Source organism: Lethenteron reissneri, chromosome 64, assembly GCF_015708825.2.
Source record: "Lethenteron reissneri isolate LAM-NWPU_2019-01 chromosome 64, ASM1570882v1, whole genome shotgun sequence".
Taxonomy (NCBI): Eukaryota; Metazoa; Chordata; class Hyperoartia; order Petromyzontiformes; family Petromyzontidae; genus Lethenteron; species Lethenteron reissneri.
In genome coordinates, this window is record NC_083842.1 from 8,698,827 (window position 1) to 8,721,024 (window position 22,198).

Here is a 22,198-nt window from a genome sequence, read left to right on the forward strand (position 1 = left end):
AGTGGCTGGCTCAGGGCTGGAGTGGCTGGCTCAGGACTGGAGTGGCTGGCTCAGGGCTGGAGTGGCTGGCTCAGGGCTAGAGTGGCTGGCTCAGGGCTGGAGTGGCTGGCTCAGGGCTGGAGTGGCTGACTCAGAACTAGAGTGGCTGGCTCAGGGCTGGAGTGGCTGGCTCAGGGCTGGAGTGGCTGGCTCAGGGCTGGAGATGGCTGGCTCAGGGCTGCAGTGGCTGGCTCAAGGCTGGAGTGGCTGGATCAGGGCTGGAGTGGCTGGCTCAGGGCTGGAGTGGCTGGCTCAGGGCTGGAGTGGCTGGCTCAAGGCTGGAGTGGCTGGCTCAGGGCTGGAGTGGCTGACTCAGGACTAGAGTGGCTGGCTCAGGGCTGGAGATGTCTGGCTCAGGGCTGGAGTGGCTGGCTCAGGGCTGGAGTGGCTGGCTCGGGGCTGGAGTGGCTGGCTCAGGGCTAGAGTGGCTGGCTCAGGGCTGGAGTGGCTGGCTCAGGGCTGGAGATGGCTGGCTCAGGGCTAGAGTGGCTGGCTCAGGGCTGGAGTGGCTGGCTCAGGGCTGGAGTGGCTGGCTCAGGGCTGGAGTGGCTGGCTCAGGACTGGAGTGGCTGGCTCAGGGCTGGAGTGGCTGGCTCAGGGCTGGAGTGGCTGGCTCAGGGCTGGAGATGGCTGGCTCAGGGCTGGAGTGGCTGGCTCAGGGCTGGAGTGTCTGGCTCAGGGCTGGAGTGGCTGGCTCAGGGCTGGAGTGGCTGGCTCAGGGCTGGAGATGGCTGGCTCAGGGCTGGAGTGGCTGGCTCAGGGCTGGAGTGGCTGGCTCAGGGCTAGAGATATCTGGCTCAGGGCTGGAGTGGCTGGCTCAGGACTAGAGTGGCTGGCTCAGGGCTGGAGTGGCTGGCTCAGGACTAGAGTGGCTGGCTCAGGGCTGGAGATGGCTGGCTCAGGACTGGAGTGGCTGGCTCAGGACTAGAGTGGCTGGCTCAGGACTGGAGATGGCTGGCTCAGGACTGGAGATGGCTGGCTCAGGGCTGGAGTGGCTGGCTCAGGGCTGGAGTGGCTGGCTCAGGACTGGAGATGGCTGGCTCAGGACTGGAGTGGCTGGCTCAGGGCTGGAGTGGCTGGCTCAGGGCTGGAGTGGCTGGCTCAGGGCTAGAGATGGCTGGCTCAGGGCTAGAGATGGCTGGCTCAGGGCTGGAGTGGCTGGCTCAGGGCTGGAGTGGCTGGCTCAGGGCTGGAGTGGCTGACTCAGGACTAGAGTGGCTGGCTCAGGGCTGGAGTGGCTGGCTCAGGGCTGGAGTGGCTGGCTCAGGACTGGAGATGGCTGGCTCAGGACTGGAGTGGCTGGCTCAGGGCTGGAGTGGCTGGCTCAGGGCTAGAGATGGCTGGCTCAGGGCTAGAGATGGCTGGCTCAGGGCTAGAGTGGCTGGCTCAGGACTGGAGTGGCTGGCTCAGGACTGGAGATGGCTGGCTCAGGACTGGAGTGGCTGGCTCAGGGCTGGAGATGGCTGGCTCAGGGCTGGAGTGGCTGGCTCAGGGCTGGAGTGGCTGGCTGCAGGTGGCACAGGCCCCACGGATGTTAGGTGACATAATATGATAAACCCCATCTGGAGAATTACCACAATTTCACATCATATACACAGTATTATGAAAGACACCTGGTTGAGGTTGGCCGTCCGTACTTGAGCTACCATTTTTGTGCACTCGGCTGCAGTTAAGCATGTCCTGTCAAGGTAGCTCTGCTAGCACTGAGAAGATCCTTCTAAAAAATTAACCCGTAAAAACAAAGTTTTTCACTATAAATCCTTTATATGCGTGGCGGCTAGAGTCCTCTCGTCCTCTGGCTTGAGATGGCTGCCACCTATGGGTCAGATGATTGTCTGCCAGCATTAAGCAATTGGTAATTAAATATTTTTTTTAAAAATTCCCTAAACGGTGTAAAATTTTTGAAAAAGTTTTCACGAATATTAATTGTCACGCACAACGAGTCTGTGTGCAAAATGTCAGCTCGATTGGATCACGGGAAGTGGGTTAAAAAACGACCGAAAGATTTGCACGGTCGTAAGCAAGCAAGCAAGCACGCAAGCACGCAAGCAAGCGAACTTAATATAAAGGATTTAATAAAGGATTTAAAAAACAGGCCAGCCACCTGACAGTACTCAGGCCTGAACCCAAAGTAACTGATCCCGGTTTGGGCTGGAACCGGCCCATCATTTCCCTGGCTTCGATCAAATGCGAATTGCGCTACTCTTGTGAAGTTAACAGGGGTTTCCCTATTCGGACTACTCCCCGACCAATAAAGAATGTGTATTTAAACCACTGATTCAGGGTTAAGCATAATGACATTGTCACTTTTTGACCGCATCATCCTAAAACCACGAAAGTGCTGCAAAGTCTTTTCAGGAGCATTGCATTGGGGAAATAAAAGTACACCGAGGAAGGTCTGCACTTATAAGCGAGATGGACACGGATAGCCCAGCAAACACGCTTGCTGCAATGTATCGTGCCCAAGAACCACGCTGCTCCTCCAGCCGGGTTTCTGATGGACACGTTGGTAGCGAATTGCCCCGGGGGTGGCACTGCTGGGCATTGTCCCCCTGTCCAGTTTCCTGCCACACGAAGCAAAATGCTCCTTCGTGGAATTGGCGAAGCATCCCAGTGCAGGACCCTCCTCAAAAAGAATTGAGTCTCAGCGAAGCTTGCCTGGGTAAAACAAATTAAAAATTCTGCATGATCTACCAACCTTGCACCGATCCAAGTTGGTGGATGTCATGCACCCAGTCACGCAGGACATATTGGTCGTAAAGTGGAACGTAGTTGCAATCACAGTGTAAGCACGATCAAAGAAAGGCAATCGCTCCGTCTCTGAGAGACACATTAAATGATAAACGGTGGCCATATACCTCTTTATTGGTGCCCACACCGAGTGTTCTAACCACGTGATCATATCTAGTGACCACGTGGTCATGTCGAGTGACCACGTGGTCATGTCGAGTGATCACGTGGTCATATTGAGTGATATCTCGCGTGCAGGTGACACGGACAACACGGTTGCTAGGTGATAGTAGAAAGGTTGCTTGTCACCACGGCTGCTTCGAGATATTTGTGAGGTATTGCGTTTTTTTTTATGCAAAGGGCTTCACAATACCATCATCAGATGGACGGCAAGGTTGAAACGTTCAACAACAAAAAGGCCTCTCTTCACCATAATGTTCCACGTGATAATTGTGAAAGGGAGTCCACACGAATCGTCCTGGCAAGGGGGACTTTATTGTTCCAACACCGACACGAACACTTGTAGGGCATGATCAACTATTGTCGACGAGCAGCCTGTTTTTAAATCCTTTCTATTAAGTTCGCGTGCTTGCTTGCGTGCTTGCTTGCTTGCTTACGACCGTGCAAATCTTTCGGTCGTTTTTTAACCCACTTCCCGTGATCCAATCGAGCTGACATTTTGCACACAGACTCGTTGTGCGAGACAATTAATGTTCGTGAAATTTTTTTTCCAAAATTTTACACTGTTTAGGGCAAACAAATTAAATATTTAATTGCCAATTGCTTAATGGTGGCAGACAATCATCTGACCCATAGGTGGCAGCCATCTCAAGCCAGAGGACGAGAGGACTCTAGCCGCCACGCATATAAAGGATTTATAGTGAAAAACTTTGTTTTTACGGGTTTACTTGTTTCCAGTGTAGCTACAAGACCATGGAACACGTTAATTAGACAATCGGAATCTTTCGAGCTATTTAAACCTGCCCTGACAACTCACTGAGGCCTATGCATCTCTTTGTTTAGAAGCGACATGCCCTTTGATTTTTTTCGGTAAATTAATTAAATCACGACGTTTCGGAGGCAACACAAGCTTCCGTCTTCAGGTGGAACGGTCACAGCAAAATTACTGTATCAATAAAATTATTGATACGTGACTTTACCCAAAAAAACCAAAGAGTATGGACCCTTGCAGTCACGAAAACTTCAAATCTAGAATTAAGCGACTTGCCCACAAATGATCGCCCAATGCAGTGGCGTATGTGGACATTTTCAGCAGCCAAAATACTCGAACGTATGTTTCTCAATGTGGCGGCGGGGAGGAAAAAAACTTAAAACTATCTTTATTTCACCAGGGAAGGCCGACTGAGCAACATAGCTCTTTTTCAGAAGCGAGATGGGCCACAAATCAAAACTCAACGGAGTGGCTTATCACGTGGAAATGTATAGCAGGCAAATACTCTAAACGCGTGTTGATTCTAAATATGTAGGGGAAAACCGGAGGACCGGAAGAAAATCCACACGACCACAGGGTGAACAAATATACAGGCATCGTCGGGGTCGGGATTGAACTCAGGGCTCCTGCGTACCAGGCGAGGTAGTTAACATCTCGCCACCGTGGCACCCCTGTGAAGTGGTAATTCCCTACGTGGTGTTTAATCACATTATATAGCAGTCTACCGTCTCCTAGACACACTCCTGCGGAGGGAGCTGGTAGGAACTTTGGGTTGCTCGGTCAATGGCCAGGGTCAACGGCGGCGTGGTGTATTCCGCAAATATGCCCGACTGTGAGGGCGGGCACAAGCCGGCGTGAGTAGGTTAAACGTTGAGTTTTATAAGGGCACCACGGGGTGACCAGCCCCTCCCCACCCAGCCCCTCCCCACCCAGCCCCACCTCCCCACCCAGCCCCTCCCCACCCTCCCCTCCCCACCCAGCCCCTCCCTCCCCACCCAGCCCCTCCCTGCACGACGGACACAATAATCCCCTGTGGGCTGGTGTAACCAGGAGGTTCCTACTAGTATATCCGTGGGGCCTGTGTCATCTGCACCTAGGCCCTCATGACCTCAAAGCCCTCTATACTGTAGCGTAAGTTCGGGGCTATTGTACTACACGATTATTGTAATTACAAAAAAAAATCTAATCTAGGACTACAGACGATTTCTTAGCGAAATTGAGTATTTGAATACGTTTTATTTTACATTTTAATCATGACGCCCAGAATGTATGTACGTCGCCAACGGCGCTAGTTGGAGGGTGAGAGTCCACTGCGAAGCATATTACATGTAATTGCTGTGGTTTATAGACCTGCAATATAAACCAGGGTGGCCTTGGACTCGACCACGAAGCCCTGCAATAAGTGGTAAATATGTAATCGATCGGCAACGTCACCGCCACCACAAATGTAAACTGTGCAAATATATGTAAAGGTCTCATCTGTATATTGTGTAAAAAAATATGAGTTTTCACCCATGCACCTTGCCGCCCATGTTTCTATGCCCACGGAATGCAGCCCTCATCGTCAGATTAAAAAAAAAAACGGACTGGTACCAGTGCTTGTGAATGTACGTTTAAATTAAACTAAAACTCAGATGATAATTGTTTTTTTACCCTTCTATCTGGCAACAAAACTGACACCTTTTTTACAAGGAGTCATGTTTGCATAGACCACAATACCTGCAGCCATAATGCGAACAAAAAACATAACTCTGATAATATATGCACTGTCCTTGAACTTGCTTGGTCCACACCCGATCAATTATCAGTTAGTGTTTTTTGTTTGCATTATGACTGCAGGTATTGTGGTCTATGCAAACATGACTCCTTGTAAAAAAAGGTGTCAGTTTTGTTGCCAGATAGAAGGGTAAAAAAACAATTATCATATTTTTTACTGGCAGATGAGGTTCCAATGGTATAAACTAAAACTCAGTTTAACACGTAGTCTTTCGCGACCAGTATTATTCATAATACAGTTGTTTGGGTTAGATCGCGTTATTTATAATGTGTTGCAACCCTTCTGTTGATAGCTTCGGTATTTCGTCTTTAGTACAAGACACTAGTTTTTGAATTTAGTGTGTTGTACTAAAGATGAATTACAGAAGTTATCAACAGAAGGTGTATATCGGATCAAATGCTTATGCGGTAAGTGTTATATTCTTAGTTTTTTTTCGGTAAAGTGACGTAGGTAAAAAATAAATAAATGAAAGAACAAGATTTTTCTTTTTTATTTATTTATTTTATACCTACGTGACTTTACCGAAAAAAACAAAGAGTATGAATCCTTGCAGTCACGAAAACTTCAAATCTAGAATTAAGTGTTATATTGGACAGACGGGACGTAACATTATCGTAAGACTAGAAGAACACCAAAGGAACATTAAATTATCCCAAACGCAGCTGTCAGCAGGGGCAGAGCATGCTTGCCAACAAGGACATTCAATACAATTTTATAACGTTGAAGTGTTATGCAGAACTACTTATTACTGTCCAAGACTAGTTATAGAATCAATGGAAATTGAGAAGAATTCAAATAATTTCAATCGCTGTGATAGCTATAGACTCAGCGCAGCCTGGAAGCGTATTATTATGTAATACACGACACACATTTAATTCCTTACAGGTGAGTCACATGCTAAGTGTCTGATTACTGATCTATTACATAATTGCATACACCCCCGCCTCTGATCTCGAATCCTGATGGGGTTCAACAATGATGACGTCATCCTGCACTATGTAAGACCGGAAGCAGGTGGATGGCTTCACTATTCTGGCAAATCGCCCCAAGATGCTGGATGTAATTACCAGCGAAACGTCGTACAACTCAAACTGTAAATGTTGTGGATTCACTCTTCAACACACCAACGGGCTAAAGTAGCGAACTATTTATCTTTTCATAATCAACGTTTTTGGGTTTAGATCGCGTTATTTATAAATGTGTCGTAACCCTCCACCACCCGACACGGCCAATCAGTAAAAAAGTGTCACGTTGACAAAAGACTAATAGTAGACTGCTTTAGCCCACCGGTGTGTTGAAGCCACACCATTTAGCCGGTGGGCTAAAGCAGTGAACTATTTGTCTTTTGTCAACGTGACACTTTTTTACTGATTGGCCGTGTCGGGTGGTGGAGGGTTACGACACATTTATAAATAACGCGATCTGACCCAAAAACCTTTATAATCAACTAAAACTAATTAATATTTTCGTTATTTTCATCTCACCAGATAAGATTTCACCATTATATGACCTCGCACACTTCATGTTCCCAGCAGACATGCCTTTTCACTATTTCTGGAAAGAAAAAAAGATGGTGTATTCGTGTCAGAGGTCGCAACCGGGTACCCGATACCCGTACCCTACCCGATACCTGGCTACCCGTACCCTCCCGGGTACCCTCCCGGGTACGGGTACCTGTTTGCGACCCTGGTGTGGCCGGGTACGGGTACGGGTAGGCCGTGAGTCACTGTTGAGTAACCGTTTGTCACTCATTTCTCAACGTCTTGTCTCTTCTCACAATTAAAGTTCCTAGAATCATCCTAACCCGCGCCTGCACATGGCTTCATCTCAGAGGTCGCAATCGGGTACCCGTACCCTACACGATACCCGGCCGGGTACGGGTAGCCAGGTATCTGGTAGGGTACGAGTACCCGCTTGCGACCCTGGTGCGGCCGGGTACGGGTAAGGAATCAAAACCCCTGATTCGTGTGCCTTTTCTGAGTAAATAAGTTATTATTTTGAGAGATAGTGTGTCTGTTTCCCACCGCCCTGTTCTTGAGATCCTCCACTGTTTTTTCGCTACTTGGTGACTGACGGCTTCCTTGCCGGGCGGCCACATCGCCATCATGGGACGGCTTCCTCGCCAAGGCTGGTCCTTCGCAGTATTACAACACTACGTGGGTAAGAGCTCTGTAGCATTACTATCCCCGGTGGCAAGGTCGCGGTGTACGGCAAACACTTACGATAATAGAGTGATAATATAATCATTCCGATTATGCACCGATCAAAGTCAAGCCTTAAAGGGGAAACCGGTAAAACCAATATTTCGCAAGAGTGCTCCTTTCAACCGCAACCCACAAGCGAATGATAGTTGAGGCGCGGATCAAGAGACTGACACGGAATGATAGACCTTTATCTCTAGCAGGGGCGGGGGCAACCGCAGGTGGGACTCGAAATTAATTAAATCTAGGAGCAAACATGGAAAAGCAGTTGCGAGTAGCAACATCGTCAACACCAGCTAACATCATCACGCCTCGCCCAAAGAGAAGCAGTTTCAGCCATCGCATTAGGGGCGAGTTCATTAAATGTTTGACCAAACATTACAGGCTAATATTGTAAGTTGATAAGACTGGTCAACACACTTTTATTGGCATAAGGTATTCCAACGGTTTAATGTAATTTTGGGGTGCTGATCCCAAATCTGGCATCAGTTTTTGTCTATCACATCAGGTTTTTGAGATATCAAATATTGCATTTTCAATAAAAACTGCAGAAGAAAAATATTAAATAAATGTGGATATCTACATAAAATGATATTATAAATACACTATCCTAAAAATACAGCACCAACTTTTAACACTAAAGCAGTCACTGACTCGCAACAACTTGCAATCATAAGTGACAGAGTTAATTTCGGGTAAAATCAATGAAAATGGGGTATGCCGATAGCATAAAAATGAGATGTGATAGAGCAAATCTGAGATCAGATTTGGAATCAGGCACCCTGAAATTAGTCTAGAACAGCTGCAAAAGTCCAGGCCAGAATTTTTTTTTGTTGACCAGTGTAATTTTGTATGGCCCGCGAATGATGTTCTAAATATCCAAATGGCCTTCGGCAGAAAAAAGGTTCCCCACCCCTGATCTAGAGCGTGCCCTCTGAGCAGCGCGAGTTATACAGACAACTGGGAGAGGACTCTCTTGGAAAAGAAGGGGGGGGGGGACGACTGGCGCCACACACCAGCAAAGGATCTGTCTTATTTCCTGCCTTCCATAAATGGCACATTGGGATCCTTTAATGAAATGCGCCTTACAAATAACACTCATCTTCTTGGTTCTTTCGGTAAAGTCACGTAGAAGGGAAGTAATAAAATAATAAAAATAAAACATAATAAAATTATTCTCACGACGTTTCAGCCACAACGTATTGACCGAGCAACCCAACGTTGTGGCCGAAACGTCGTGAGAATAATTTTGTTTTATTTTGATTATTTTATTACTTCCCTTCTACGTGACTTTACCGAAAGAACCAAGATGAATCCCTGCAGTCACGAAAGCTTTAAATAAAAAAAATAACACTTATTATATGTATTGTTAAATCAGCCCCAACTCCTTAAGTCTTGAATTCTGACCTCACTTCATCCACAATTGATGTCACTGCACCGATTGGCATACATGCCAAGTGTCTAAATCACTGTAAAGCATACCTACACGCTTAGACGTGTAATGAAAGAGGCTAAACGCCTATTTGAAAGGCCCCATGACTCTTTATCGTGCTTCCCTTGGAATACAACTTGTTTCACAACGTGATTCATCAATGTGGCTTGGTTGCTATCAATACTATTTGGCAGTTACAGGTGTACCTGTTGGTTTTTCCATCTCTTGCCCAACACAATGACGATAATTGCCAATGTTGATTGCAGATAATACACTTGATGTTGTCAACCATTGAACGTTGACTTGAGGCATTGGGTCTGCTGCCGGAATAATCTCAGGGTATGGCACCTCCTCCTCGCCGCCCACGTGGATGTACTTAGGTTTTTTCGATAAAGGTCACGTAGGTAAAAATAAATAAATAATAGAAATAACATTTTAGATCACGTTTCGGAGGCAACACAAGTCTCCGTCATCAGGTGGGACCGTCACAGCTAAATGTACTCACTTGATACAGTAAATCTAGCTGTGACGGTCCCACCTGATGACGCGAGACTTGTGTTGCCTCCGAAACGTCGTGGTTTATTATTTTATTTCTATTATTTATATTACTTATATTTTTATTACTTATTTATTTTCCCCTACGTGACTTTACCGAAAAAACCTAAGAGTATGAATCCTTGCAGTCACGAAAGCTTCAAATCTAGACTAAACACGTGAATGTGGTTTCACATTTTCCAAAGACGGGAACATTCGTACGCTTCTTGAGTTCATCCAAGGGACGTCAAGTTGCACACGTCAAGTTACTTTTCCCGTTCCCACTCGCCTGAATGCCTTTATGAGTGAAAGATGTTTTTCGAAAGAAGATCTGGCATCAGTATTTGGCCTACGGGAGGAGTCCAAAGCACTCGGAGAATTCCCACTGTGCATAAGGGAGCATGCCCAAAGATGGACGGACTCATGTAACCCACTTTCTGTACTACCACCTCGCAGCCTCATAGGTCTGGGAGTTGCACACATCTCCACGATCCATCCTTGCCTTTAATTTGTACACATCTCTACGATTATACACAATCCACTAACGATTGCCTCCAGTCTGTACAAATCTACACGACCCACCAACCCTCTCCGACACTCTGTTAAGCTCTCCATGACCCAAAGCCCACAGCTGAAATGTAATTGTGCAAAAAGTTACAAAGAAAATTCACGCACAAATGACAACAGGACACAATTGAGGGTTCAGTGAACAAAGGCTGCATGTTCATCCTAGGACGGTTGACAATGCAAAAGCAACATTATCACTCCGACATATTCATCATCACTGTACATTTCAGTTGTAAATAATAATTGCGCTAGAACAAGCTTTCAGTAGACTCATCACCTCAAACACAAGCAACTTGTGTCGTGTGTTGTTGGTATATTGAGTTCATCTCCAAGTTGTGCATCGTGTCAACCGTGTCGTGCCGTGTGCGATGCTGCGTACGTGTCTATCGTCGAGTAAATTAACTTATGTAACCACAGACAGGTCATCAGGAAGGCAATATAGATTGGTGTCTTATTGCTGTAACTTGTACCCACGCTGCAAACATCCTTTGCATTTGCATAAAATTCCAATTTTGAAACTCGTACTGATAAAACGAGCTCTGGGGCGTCCCCCTCTCATCGGTTGTCGGCGGCCATGACCGACGGATGTAGATCACACATTGCCGTGTTGGTGACCAATTTGACCAGCCTCTCTCCCTGGGACAACCTCAGTTCAACCTTAGTTCCGCGCAATGAGAACAAGGAAGCAGCGTTGCTCCCCCTGAGCAGAATGAACTCGCGACCTTCTGATTGTTGGGACGGGTTTCGTTGACCCTCTGCTAACCTGCCTTTGCCGTGCTAAGCGGTGAATTGTGTCGGTGCCGTCGTGCGTGCGTCGCGTCGCCGTCGCGCATCGCTTCATCGCCGTGTCAGCGGTAGAGGAAGTCCGCCTGCAGGTTGCTTGCAATCTCCGCTTCCCATTTGTCGCCGTTGTTCAGCAGCTTCTCCTTGTTGTACAGGAGCTCCTCGTGTGTCTCCGTCGAGTATTCGAAGTTGGGGCCCTGAAGGGACAGAAAGGAGCGCGCGATTACACGCAAGCACGCACGCGCAGACAAGCACACTCATGTTGCTACGTTGGCACAAACAAGCACACAGAAGCAATTACAGAGACACCAGGACTCACACGTACGTATGTTGAACTTTTTTTGCACCATACATAGACAACCGTGCTAATCAGGTGCGGGAAAAGAACAACAAAGCACCTCTTCATTAGTTTTCAATCGAGATGATTTAAAAGTGCAGAGCTCCAGTCGCTTGCTAATATCGGAAGAGCGTTCCAGACGGCCTCAAACAGTGAATCACAAAGCGTGCGATGCAGTGACCGTTTTTGTTCGACGGTTCACCAAAAGCCGCTGCAAGGATGACCCACAGTTTGTGTGACAGTATATGCTCCTCGACTTAAAAACACACAAAGTATATATACATATATACACACAAACAGTAGGCATACAATAATGTGCCCCTTTTGCGATGCTATAAATGATCAAATCGTGCGCAGAAGTACCGTACACAAATACAAGCACGTGTGCCTGAACAAACATTCCAGGACACACACACACAACTACAAATACGCACAGTTGTGCATGCGCACGCACACAACAAGGACAAACATACACGCGTTACACGCATTCCATGTGTACTGTGTGTTCAGGTGTATATTTGCGTGCGTTGATGAGACTATGCAACGTATATATGTGCATGTGCCAACACGTAGAGGTGGGGGAGTGGTGGATTAGTGGATTGATGCATGACGCAATGAACCTAGCAACATGCGGTCAACATAGGTGCCAAATATTTGAACTTATCCTAGCCATCACTTAGACGGCCTTAAATGAGTACCTGGTGTGGTGTGGAAACAACAGTACGGTGTGCAGTGCTGGCCTACAGAGGTTGTTTGATGGCAGTTAATACTATACGGGGGGATCTTTGTCATCATTGAACATGCTTTTGACTACACACATTGTGGGGAGTGGTGGGCAAAGCACGTCACACACTGCGCTGTGCGATCCGAGTTTGATTGCCAGCCATGGGTAACATCAGCGGAAAATATCTTACCAATATTGAGCTTCCCTGACGTTGGCTCAACTTATGAATGAGGGACCTGGTGCATCGTGTAAACATCAGCACTGGGAATGCAAGACGGCCATACTGGCCCACACCACCCCTGTTGTACGCTGCGTTGGCCTTCATAGGCGCTCGCTACCAACACTGACCCCAACCATCTGTACGGCGATAGGGACGGGGGAACGGGCTGTTTGTCTTTACATGTGTGTACACGTATGTGTACGTGGCGAGCAGTAGTGGAACGATTTGTGTGCTACGAGACCAACCTGGCGATCCCAGTTTGATTCCCGCTCACAGCCAACACCGGTGACGATTATCTGAACCTGTCCTGGGCCGCCCTATGTCGACTCGGCCTTAAATGAATACCTGGTGCGATGTGTAAACATCGCCACTCGGGAGACAAAGCAAGCGTGGCGTGGTGCTGGCCACCCACCACCGCCTCGTGTTGCCCTGCCGACCTTGACAGGTGCTCGCTCACAGCACTTGCCCCAACAGTGTGTTAAGCTTGTACGGGGGATCTTTATCTTTGTGCACGTGTGTTTGTGTGACACCTCAACAATGGCGTCGACGGGGCACGCCTCTTGGCAGAAGCCGCAGTAGATGCACTTGGTCATGTCGATGTCGTAACGCGTCGTTCGGCGGCTCCCATCCGCACGTGCCTCCGCCTCAATGGTGATCGCCTGACAAATGCACACACACACACATCACTAATGTGAGCCAAGAATGTCTGTGTGTAATGCGCGTGACGTCACTCCACGTCGACCAGCCCCCGTCATTAATAATCATGAACGGGTGACGTCACTCCGCATGAAGCACCCCCCCCCCTCATTAATAATGAGCGGGTGACGTCACTCCAAATCGAACAGCCCCCCTCGTTAATAATTATGAACAGGTGACGTCCTCCAAATGGACATCCCCTCATTAATTCTCATGAGCTCGTGACGTCACTCCACATGGGAGGGGAGGCCCCTCCTCCTCAGCGTCAACGCACAACCCTCACTACAAAGGCAGAACCCTCACGTCACGCGATCTCCGTAACGCCGTTGAGACATCAAAGTAAAAAGGACGTCATGATGAACAAGGGATTATAACCTTCAAATGAAATAAGTCTGTGTCACCGCGGCCTTACAAATTGCACACGAATGGATGCAATGTATATATCGCGTCGTGGTCTGCTTTTCGCTTGAATGTTTCAAATTTACTGCAATACGCCCGTCCTAGGACGGGCTATAGGATGGTTATACACATAAACCACAAATCATTTTTATTTAAACTATTTTTTTCATTATATCAAGTAAGGCCCACACTGTGTGCTTTCACAGCTTTTAAGAACAGACACTGGCCACAAATGATAACTCAACGAAGTGGCTTATCACGTGGAAATTTGTAGCGTCCACACACTCGACACGCGCGTTGATTCTAAAATGTGGAGGGGAAAACCGGAAGGACCCGGAGCAAAATCCACGCGACCACGGGGAGAGAGACACGCAAACTGCAAATATACAGCAGGCGTCAGGGTCAAGGAACCAAGTTCACATTAACCACACGTACTTGTGGTGAGCATGCAAACAAAACATGCTCTGACAATATATGCATTCATACTCTTTGGTTCTTTCGGTAAAGTCACGTAGGTGAAAAAAAATAAAATAATGTAGAAATACATTTTAATTAAATTTAATTTTTATTATTAATTTTACATTTTTGACCTACATGACTTTACCAAAAGAACCAAAGAGTATGGATCCTTGCAGTCACGAAAACTTCAAATCGAGAATAAATGCATTGTCTTTGAAACTGATTGGCCTACACCAGAGACAGCTTTCTTTAGGGCCACGTCTCATCAGTGTCAAAACAGAGAATGCCAAAAGGCGAAAAGTGTAATGATAATGCACCGAGCATTTATATTCTTGGATCTTTTGGTATTTATTTTTATAATTTTATTATTTCCCTTCTACGTGGCTTTACCGAAAGAACCAAGGATATGAATCCATGCAGTCACGAAAGATTTACAATCGAAAAAGAGCATTCGTATAGCTTTGGGTGAGCAGCTATAAAATGGGACCTTTTTTGCCTAGTTTTAAAGTATGAAAAAATAAGAATAGGTGTTTACCCATTCTGGCAATAAAACAGGTGTTAAGATTTAGATTGAAAGCTTTCGTGACTGCAGGGATTCATATTCTTGGTTCTTTCGGTGTCGAAGGGAAAAACCGCCACTTTTTTCAAATTTGCATTGCTGTGGATTTCACACCTGATGATGATTGCTTGTGTTGCAGTCGAAACGTCGTGAGAATTTTTATTGTTTTATATATTTTTTAATTTCCCTTCTACGTGACTATTTACCGAAAGAACCAAGAATATAGGTGTTAAGATGTTCGAACGCCAAATAGAAACCTTTTGCAAGGTTATCAAGTTCGCATTAACCACACGTACTTGTGGTGAACATGCAAGCTTTGCTAATATAAACATTGCCTTTTAAGGGTAAATCCATTATATAATCTCTACCGTCACCGAATGCGTTGTTTTTGTGCCACTCAACACGAAGCCCAGTACACAAAGCACCGCTCGCAGTCACTCCGTATGCATTGCGATCGTTGCGTTGGGGGGCACCTGAGCGGGGCAAACGGCCTCACAAAGCTTGCACGCGATGCACCGCTCCTCGCCGGATGGGTATCGTCGCAGGGCGTGCTCCCCTCGGAAGCGTGGGCTCAGGGGGCCCTTCTCAAACGGGTAGTTGATGGTGGCCGGTTCGCGGAACAGGTAGCTTAGGGTCATGGCCAGCCCTGTATGTTTGTACACAAACACACAAAAGACAAAGATCCCCCGTCGTATAGCCTTAACAGACTGTAGGGGTAAGTGCTGTTAGCGAGCACCAATGAAGGCCGGAACGGTACACGATGGGGGTGGGTGGCCAGCACCACGCCCGACCGCCTTTGTCTCCCCAGTGGCGATGTTTACACACCGCACCAGGTACTCATTTAAGGCTGATCGACCTAGGGGAAGCCCAGGACCGGTTCAGATAATCGTCACTGGTGTTAGCCGTGAGCGGGAATCGAACCCGGGTCGCCAGGTTCATAGCGCAGCGCGCTAACCGCTACACTACCGCTCCCCACAAACACACACACACAGACACAGAGGTATGCAAACTCGGTGGGTAAAATATGACTAAAACTCATGAGGAATTATTCTATTATTTCAAGTGGATCACCAACATACCATGGAAATGCACTGAATGAGAAAGGGTTATTGGAAAACAATGGGATGATCATCATCATCGGCTGTGGGCTATCCACTCCTGGACGAATGCACCTGCACCTGAGCTGATTTCATCACTCCGTAAAGGCGGTGGCTGCTACTTCGTCATTAGTCCGGACGATCGTCCATTTGCGCAAAGTTTCCTGCCCGAGCCCATTAACTTGACAGCCAATATACCGTGTCCCTAACTTAGGTATACCCATGCGTTCCTCTTTCTGTATCAGAGCGCAACCCCGAACATGCACCTTTCCATGCTTCTTCAAGCACTTTTCAGCAGATTTAAGTAAACAACCATTTACACATTCCTGCGGAGGGAGCTGGTAGGAACGTTGGGTTGCTCGGTCAATGGCCAGGGTCAACGGCGGCGTGGTGTATTTCGCAAATATGGCCGACTGTGAGGGCGGGCACAAGCCGGCGTGAGTAGGTAAAACGTTGAGTTTTATAAGGGCACCACGGGGTGACCAGCCCCTCCCCACCCAGCCCCATCCCTCCCACCCCCACCCAGCCCCACCCTCCCCACCCAGCCCCTCCCCACCCTCTCCACCCAGCCCCACCCCTCCCATTTTTGGATGCACGACGGACGGACACAATAATCCCCTGTGGGCTGGTGGAACCAGGTGGTTCCTACCAGTATCATGATTGTGTCACTGAGTGCTGACTGCCACGCTGACTAAAGCGGAGCCCGTAGCTGAGAAGTTTCCAGACTGTTTACCAATCTACCCAGTGTATACGGGAATCAGATTAGATAAATATGCACATACGCATGAGAACACACAACCACATAGTACCAGAGGTGGGACAAAGTCATTGTTATGCAAGTCCAAGTCGAGTCTGAAGTCATCAAATTCATGACTCGAGTCTGACTCGAGTCCAAGTCACATGACTCGAGTCCACACCTCAGAGGTGGGACAAAGTCATTGTTATGCAAGTCCAAGTCGAGTCTGAAGTCATCAAATTCATGACTCGAGTCTGACTCGAGTCCAAGTCACATGACTCGAGTCCACACCTCAGCCACATACACAAGTGTAAAAACACACATGTATGCATACACACACTGACCAGCGTGGTGAAGGATGGTTAAATAACCGCCACGGCCAGTATGCTGTGGGGAGACTCACACCTCACCCAGTGGTTTGACAAAGAACTGTGCATGCACACATGTGTGCATGCACACATGTGTGCATGCACACATGTGTGCATGCACACACGTGTGCATGCACACACGTGTGTACATATGTGGCTGTACATGTGGAGATGTATATGCGGGTGTGTGTGTGCGCGTGTGTGTGTGTACATGGGGTATAAACCTCGGAACAGCTCTGTCCACATCAGCGTCTGTGCTGCCCTGTCAGTCACAGCCTTCAAGTCCATGTTCTCATCAAGGGCGTTCACATATTCTGCACACACATGCGCACAAGAACATAAAAAAGCATAAACATTTAGCGTCATCAACCATATGGTGTTAGTGTTAATGAGCGACACACCAGGCAGCGTTCGTTTCACAATATGAAAAAGTTTACACGCTGCTCCCATGTTTATTTCGGGCCGAGTCAACCTAAGGGTGGCCGTGGGGAATGCCAGTACAGGTTACGATATCACGTGCCACTTAGGTTAATCACCACCAACAACGTAACCCAAGTTACCAAATTGTCTCGCAGTCTACCAACCACCCAACTACACACACGCATGTGCATACACACTCACATACAAATATCAAATATCTCCTGTAAAACATACATATGGTCAGCTAAACACGCAGGCTTTCTGGCGAATTGCCCGATGATGCTGGATGTAATTACCAGCGAAACGTCGTACTCAAAAAAAATTGTAAATGCTGTGGATTCACTCTTCAACACACCGGTGGGCTAAAGTAGTGAACGATTTGTCTTTTGTCAACTTGACACTTTTTTGCCGATTGGCCGTGTCGGGTGGTGGAGGGTTACGAGACATTTATAAATAACGCGATCTCACCCAAAAACGTTTATTATGAATACATATGGTGTTGGGGTGAGTGCAAAGGTCTGCTGTATAACCTACATAGACTGCTGGAGCAAGTGCTGTTAGAGCTGCTTTTTTGTGTTTAGTTTGTTGTCCTTCGATTAGCACGGTTGGCTAAGTACGGTGCAAAAGAAGTTCAACATACATAGTGAGTATGGGAATCCCCCGCTATGAAATGCCGCATCACACGTTATTTCGCATGTACGCTGCCGATGTAATAGGCAACATTTCCTTATCGGTGTAATGTTTCACATATTCGTTATTTTTTAACTAGGAACGCATGTGGTGAACGTGGACTACTTTTTGCTGTACGCACACAGCACGCAAAACTGAAAATCCTGATGTTTACACATTATTCAAAGTATTGATTTGATTGATTTCTCAGTATTAAGGTGTTTTTTACTAGAATGATCCAGGGAAGACCTTGGTCAAATAAAAGGCATTCATAGAATATGAATCGTAACATTGCCGACACGGAGTAGGAAATAGATTCGAGGCGATCTAAAATTCAAGTCATACACCATTCAAATAACACTGGCAGGTAACACAGATGTACAAGATCAAATCGTGTGAGGTTCACTTGGCAATCGTGTGAGGTACTTATTTAAGGCTGATTCTACATAGATGATGCCCAGCACCAGTTTAGATTTAACTCGCTACTGATGTTAGCTGCAGCCAGGAATCATTCTCAAGTCGCTGGGTTCACAGCCGAGTGTGCAAACCACTGCACCACCTCTCCCCACACGCAAAATGCAAAAACACACACAAACGCACATGCTCACACACTTACTGTAGGAGTGTGCTGTTGCCGACAGGCTTAGAGGTCTGACGAGGATTCCAGGGAGCGGCCTTGCTGCAATAAGAGAAACCAACCATCATCACTCTTTACTAAATTACTGTAGAACCACTCACATTAGTTAACAAGACAATGGATCCATAATAGAGTTTGTTTGGGTTAGATCACGTAAATATGTCGTTAAACCCGCCACCACCCGACACAGCCTATTAGGAAGGTTTGTCACGTAAACAGAACATGGCAATTCGTTACTAATACAGCGCACCGGTGTGTTGGAGAGCAAAACCACGACATTTTTAATCTGAGTATGACGTTTCGCAAGTAATTACAACTAGCTTCCTCAGGCGACAGCCACATTTGTGGAGAAATCCTCCTGTTTAGTTCCTTAAATAGAGGGGTAGACAATTGAATTGAAGACCATCTTTAGAGTAAACAAGTCGAATTTAATACCATTATCAAAACAATTCCGATTCAGGGCAATGAGAATTTTTTCAATCTGCTCGTGTACATAAAAAATAAACCCACCAAATTCACTTCTCAAATCCCAGACTCCCGTTTCAGCAGTGTACACCAATTACGATTTTCAAATACCCCATGAAGACTGGAGTCTAAAGCCTTCCCCAAATTAAAACAAATGAAAAGTAATCAACTCGTACATGCTAAGTAACTGTAACCTGATGGGGTCTTCGCAAAATAAAGTCTGTCCTCCTATAATAATAGTTCAATTTATAACGCACGCAAATTTGCAGACATAGTGGCCGCAACTCAGAGGCGCGGAGCCAAGCTCAGAGTCGCTCGAAAGCATGATTGTAGAGGTGAGTTTTTAAGTCTCTCTTGAAGGAGGCGATTGAGGTAATGCTGCGAATGTGCAGAGGGATGTCGTTCCAGACTGCTGGGGCTGCCACCGAGAAGCGGCGCATGGACACGATGACCATCCTGGATCTTGGTATCAAGAGGAGGTCGTGCGTCGCGCTGTGCAGGAATCTGCCGTGTGCTGAGCTGCAAGTTGTCAATAATGAAGAAAGGTACGGCGGGCAGGCGGATATGAAGGCATTGTGGCAGAGGCAGGCGGTCTTGTATGTAACCCTACTGGCGATGGGTAGCCAGTTGAGAGCACGGAGACAAGCTAGTGAGTCGAGACGGGGATGAGTGTGGGCAATAATGCGGTAGTTGCGTCCCTGAAGAACACCGCGTTATGGAAAATTCAAATTATAATATAGGGTAAAGCACAGTCCACTAAACAAAATCTGAGGTGCGTGGGTAGCATCTAGAAACATTCAACAGCAGTCCGCCTTGTGTGATGCAACGCCGAGGCAGCCGTACAACCGCTTGTTGCTACTCGCGCAACATAATTCTGTTCACTCAATGGCGTTATATCCAATTCGCATCCGTGTTAAAAAAAGTGTTCCCAAATACATTTATCATGTTATATTAAATGAACGTTATGAAAACACATATTATAGGAGAACAGACTGTACTGATACACTGATTTCAATATGGGATGTACAGAAAACAGATTGATGCATAATTTTATATGGTCTACAGACAATACTTGACATGTTGGCCTCTAACATAGGTCTCAATAAAACAAACTAGTCTCCGATGGGATCTTTGACACTCAACTGGTAGACTGGTCTCTGAAGCGATATTCACATATTTGCCTGACAGCCTATGACGAGGTTTCTTGAAAATAGACAGACTTGCCTCCGATGGGGTTTCTTGACTGACACTCACAGAGGGGTCTACGATAGTGTTTCAAGATGGTAGAATGACAATCCAGCATTTTGAGATACCAATAAATTAAGTAGTTCTTCAAATCCTAGGTGGATTGCGCTTTGGTGGAACCTACCAGCCTTGGAGATGGCACACACCAGACGCAGTGTAGCCATGCCTGTACACTTCTGACACACGCACGCACATCCATTGCAAGGTTTAATACACGATTGGGGTGTACTGTGGTTAAGAGTACTGCCATCACCATGAGATGGCAGTAAATCAATGGATTCGTAAGTATACCTGTGCAAATCTGCACATTTTCTCTGGGTACTATGGTTTCCACCCACATGCCACTCACGTATGGATTTCGTCAAGTATCCAAATTTCACGGGATTTTCCTGAAAAAGTTGTGGATCGTTCTATCCATATCTAAACTAGTCCTGGGCATTCAATGGGTATCTTTATTTGCATGTTGTCATCATTATACTTTCTACTACATCTCGACTTACACGACTAAATAAGTCAGAATGGTAGGAATATCTCATCAGTTAGCAGAAGCTAAGGAAAACTGAGCTGGGACACGTGCATGGAACATGTGTAATCGACTGCTACTATGGGTCTGCGGGACAACCGTTTTCATCAGAGGAACAGCACTGTTCTTCGATGTCACCTTCCCTCGACGCTCATTGGCCAGTGTCGTGAAATATGGTCAAATAGCTCCCACAACGACTTGTCGCGTGGGTTAGAGCCACTCATCCAGCCGTCGACCGACAAAAGGGCTGGACTGCATATGTACGTACATAATACATTTACCACCCCTTTCTAAATAAAGTCATGTCCTCCCTCTCGCAGCTTAACACATTCCTTGCGGAGGGAGCTGGTAGGAACGTTGGGTTGCTCGGTCAATGGCCAGGGTCAACGGCGGTGTAAGTCGGGGACTACCTGTATAGTTTTTTTTCGATTTAAAGCTTTCGTGACTGCAGGGATTCATCTTCTTGGTTCTTTCGGTAAAGTCACGTAGAAGGGAAGTAATAAAATAATAAAAAATAAAACAATAAAATAATTCTCACTAATTATTTTATTATGCTTTATTTTTATTATTTTAAACTTATTCTCACTAATTATTTTATTGTTTTATTCTTATTATTTTATTACTTCCCTTCTACGTGACTTTACCGAAAGAACCAAGAAGACGAGTACCTGTATAGTTGTTAAATCGTCCCAAGACTGCCTACCGGAGTGACATTTCAACGACTGAACGGTGCTAGCGACACCTGGTGACCCTCCCGAGGTTTTGTTGACAACAATCGCTGCCCTTGAAACCCAGAGAGACTTCGATCAACACCGGAGCAGAAGAACCCAACGCGTGCCTCGTGACACTGAAGGCGCAGAGAACACGTTGTTTTAAAAAGAGATCAACTTAAGCCACAGCGCACTTAAACTTTAGCGCCTCCCCCCCCCCGCACCGCGCGCCTGTCCCGAGACCCAAGTCCCCGGGGTCGCCTCGCGCCTCGGGCGGCCAAAGCTTTCAGGAAACACCGAAGGCGTCGCGCGAGGCCTACCTAGTTAGGCCTCGCGCCGGGAGCGCTTCGTTATTGTTTTTGAGCGGCGGTTTGAGAAACGACATCGCGACGCTTTCTAAGTAAAACCCCCTCTGGATAGCCCCTTCCGATATCTTCGCGAGACATTTAAACAATCTCCCCCAGGAAAGATGTTGCCCGCTCTGGCGGTGATAGCAACGGCGCCGCCATCTTTCTCACCTTCCACTTCGCCCTGGACTCGCGCCGCGGTGCATTGTGGGAGCGGCAGCAGGCTGCGCAGATTCCTGTGCAGAAGGGAATCGGTGTGGAGAATCGCTCGCACCGATTCCTGTGCAAAAGTCAATCGGTGTGGAGAATCGCTCGCGCCAATTCCGGTGCAGAAGTGAATCGGCGTGCAGAATCGCTCGCGCCGATTCTGGTGTAGAATTGAATCGGCGTGGGGAATCACTTGCACCGATTCCGGTGCAGAAGGGAATCGGCGTGGAGAATCGCTCGCACCGATTCCTGTGCAAAAGTCAATCGGCGTGGAGAATCGCTCGCACCGATTCAGGTGCAGAAGTGATGGTGCAGGTTCAGGGTGCACCGATTCTGCATGGTGATGAAAAGTGTCAATCTTGATT

General features: G+C 47.0%; 1 protein-coding gene across 1 annotated transcript; it reads right to left on the reverse strand.

The window, feature by feature from the left end:
• Positions 1-10,359: 10,359 nt before the first annotated feature.
• Positions 10,360-21,875, reverse strand: NDUFS8 (NADH:ubiquinone oxidoreductase core subunit S8). The gene is made up of 7 exons (XM_061577463.1): positions 21,798-21,875; positions 20,171-20,222; positions 18,316-18,378; positions 16,835-16,924; positions 14,883-15,055; positions 12,827-12,955; positions 10,360-11,212 (listed from the first exon to the last, which is right to left on the reverse strand). The coding sequence occupies exons 2-7, from the start codon at positions 20,208-20,210 to the stop codon at positions 11,081-11,083; spliced, it is 627 nt and encodes a 208-aa protein (XP_061433447.1). The 5' UTR covers positions 20,211-20,222; positions 21,798-21,875; the 3' UTR covers positions 10,360-11,080.
• Positions 21,876-22,198: the final 323 nt, after the last annotated feature.

What these genes read in the sequence shown, in the direction of transcription:
- NDUFS8 (XM_061577463.1), bottom strand. Translation starts at nt 20,210, where the DNA reads ATGGCTACACTGCGTCTGGTGTGTGCCATCTCCAAGGCTG. An exon ending in GTGTGCCATCTCCAAGGCTG is followed by an intron (nt 18,379 to 20,170) that starts GTAGGTTCCACC and finishes CTCTTATTGCAG; the next exon opens with CAAGGCCGCTCCCTGGAATC. An exon ending in GGCAACAGCACACTCCTACA is followed by an intron (nt 16,925 to 18,315) that starts GTAAGTGTGTGA and finishes ATGTGTGTGCAG; the next exon opens with AATATGTGAACGCCCTTGAT.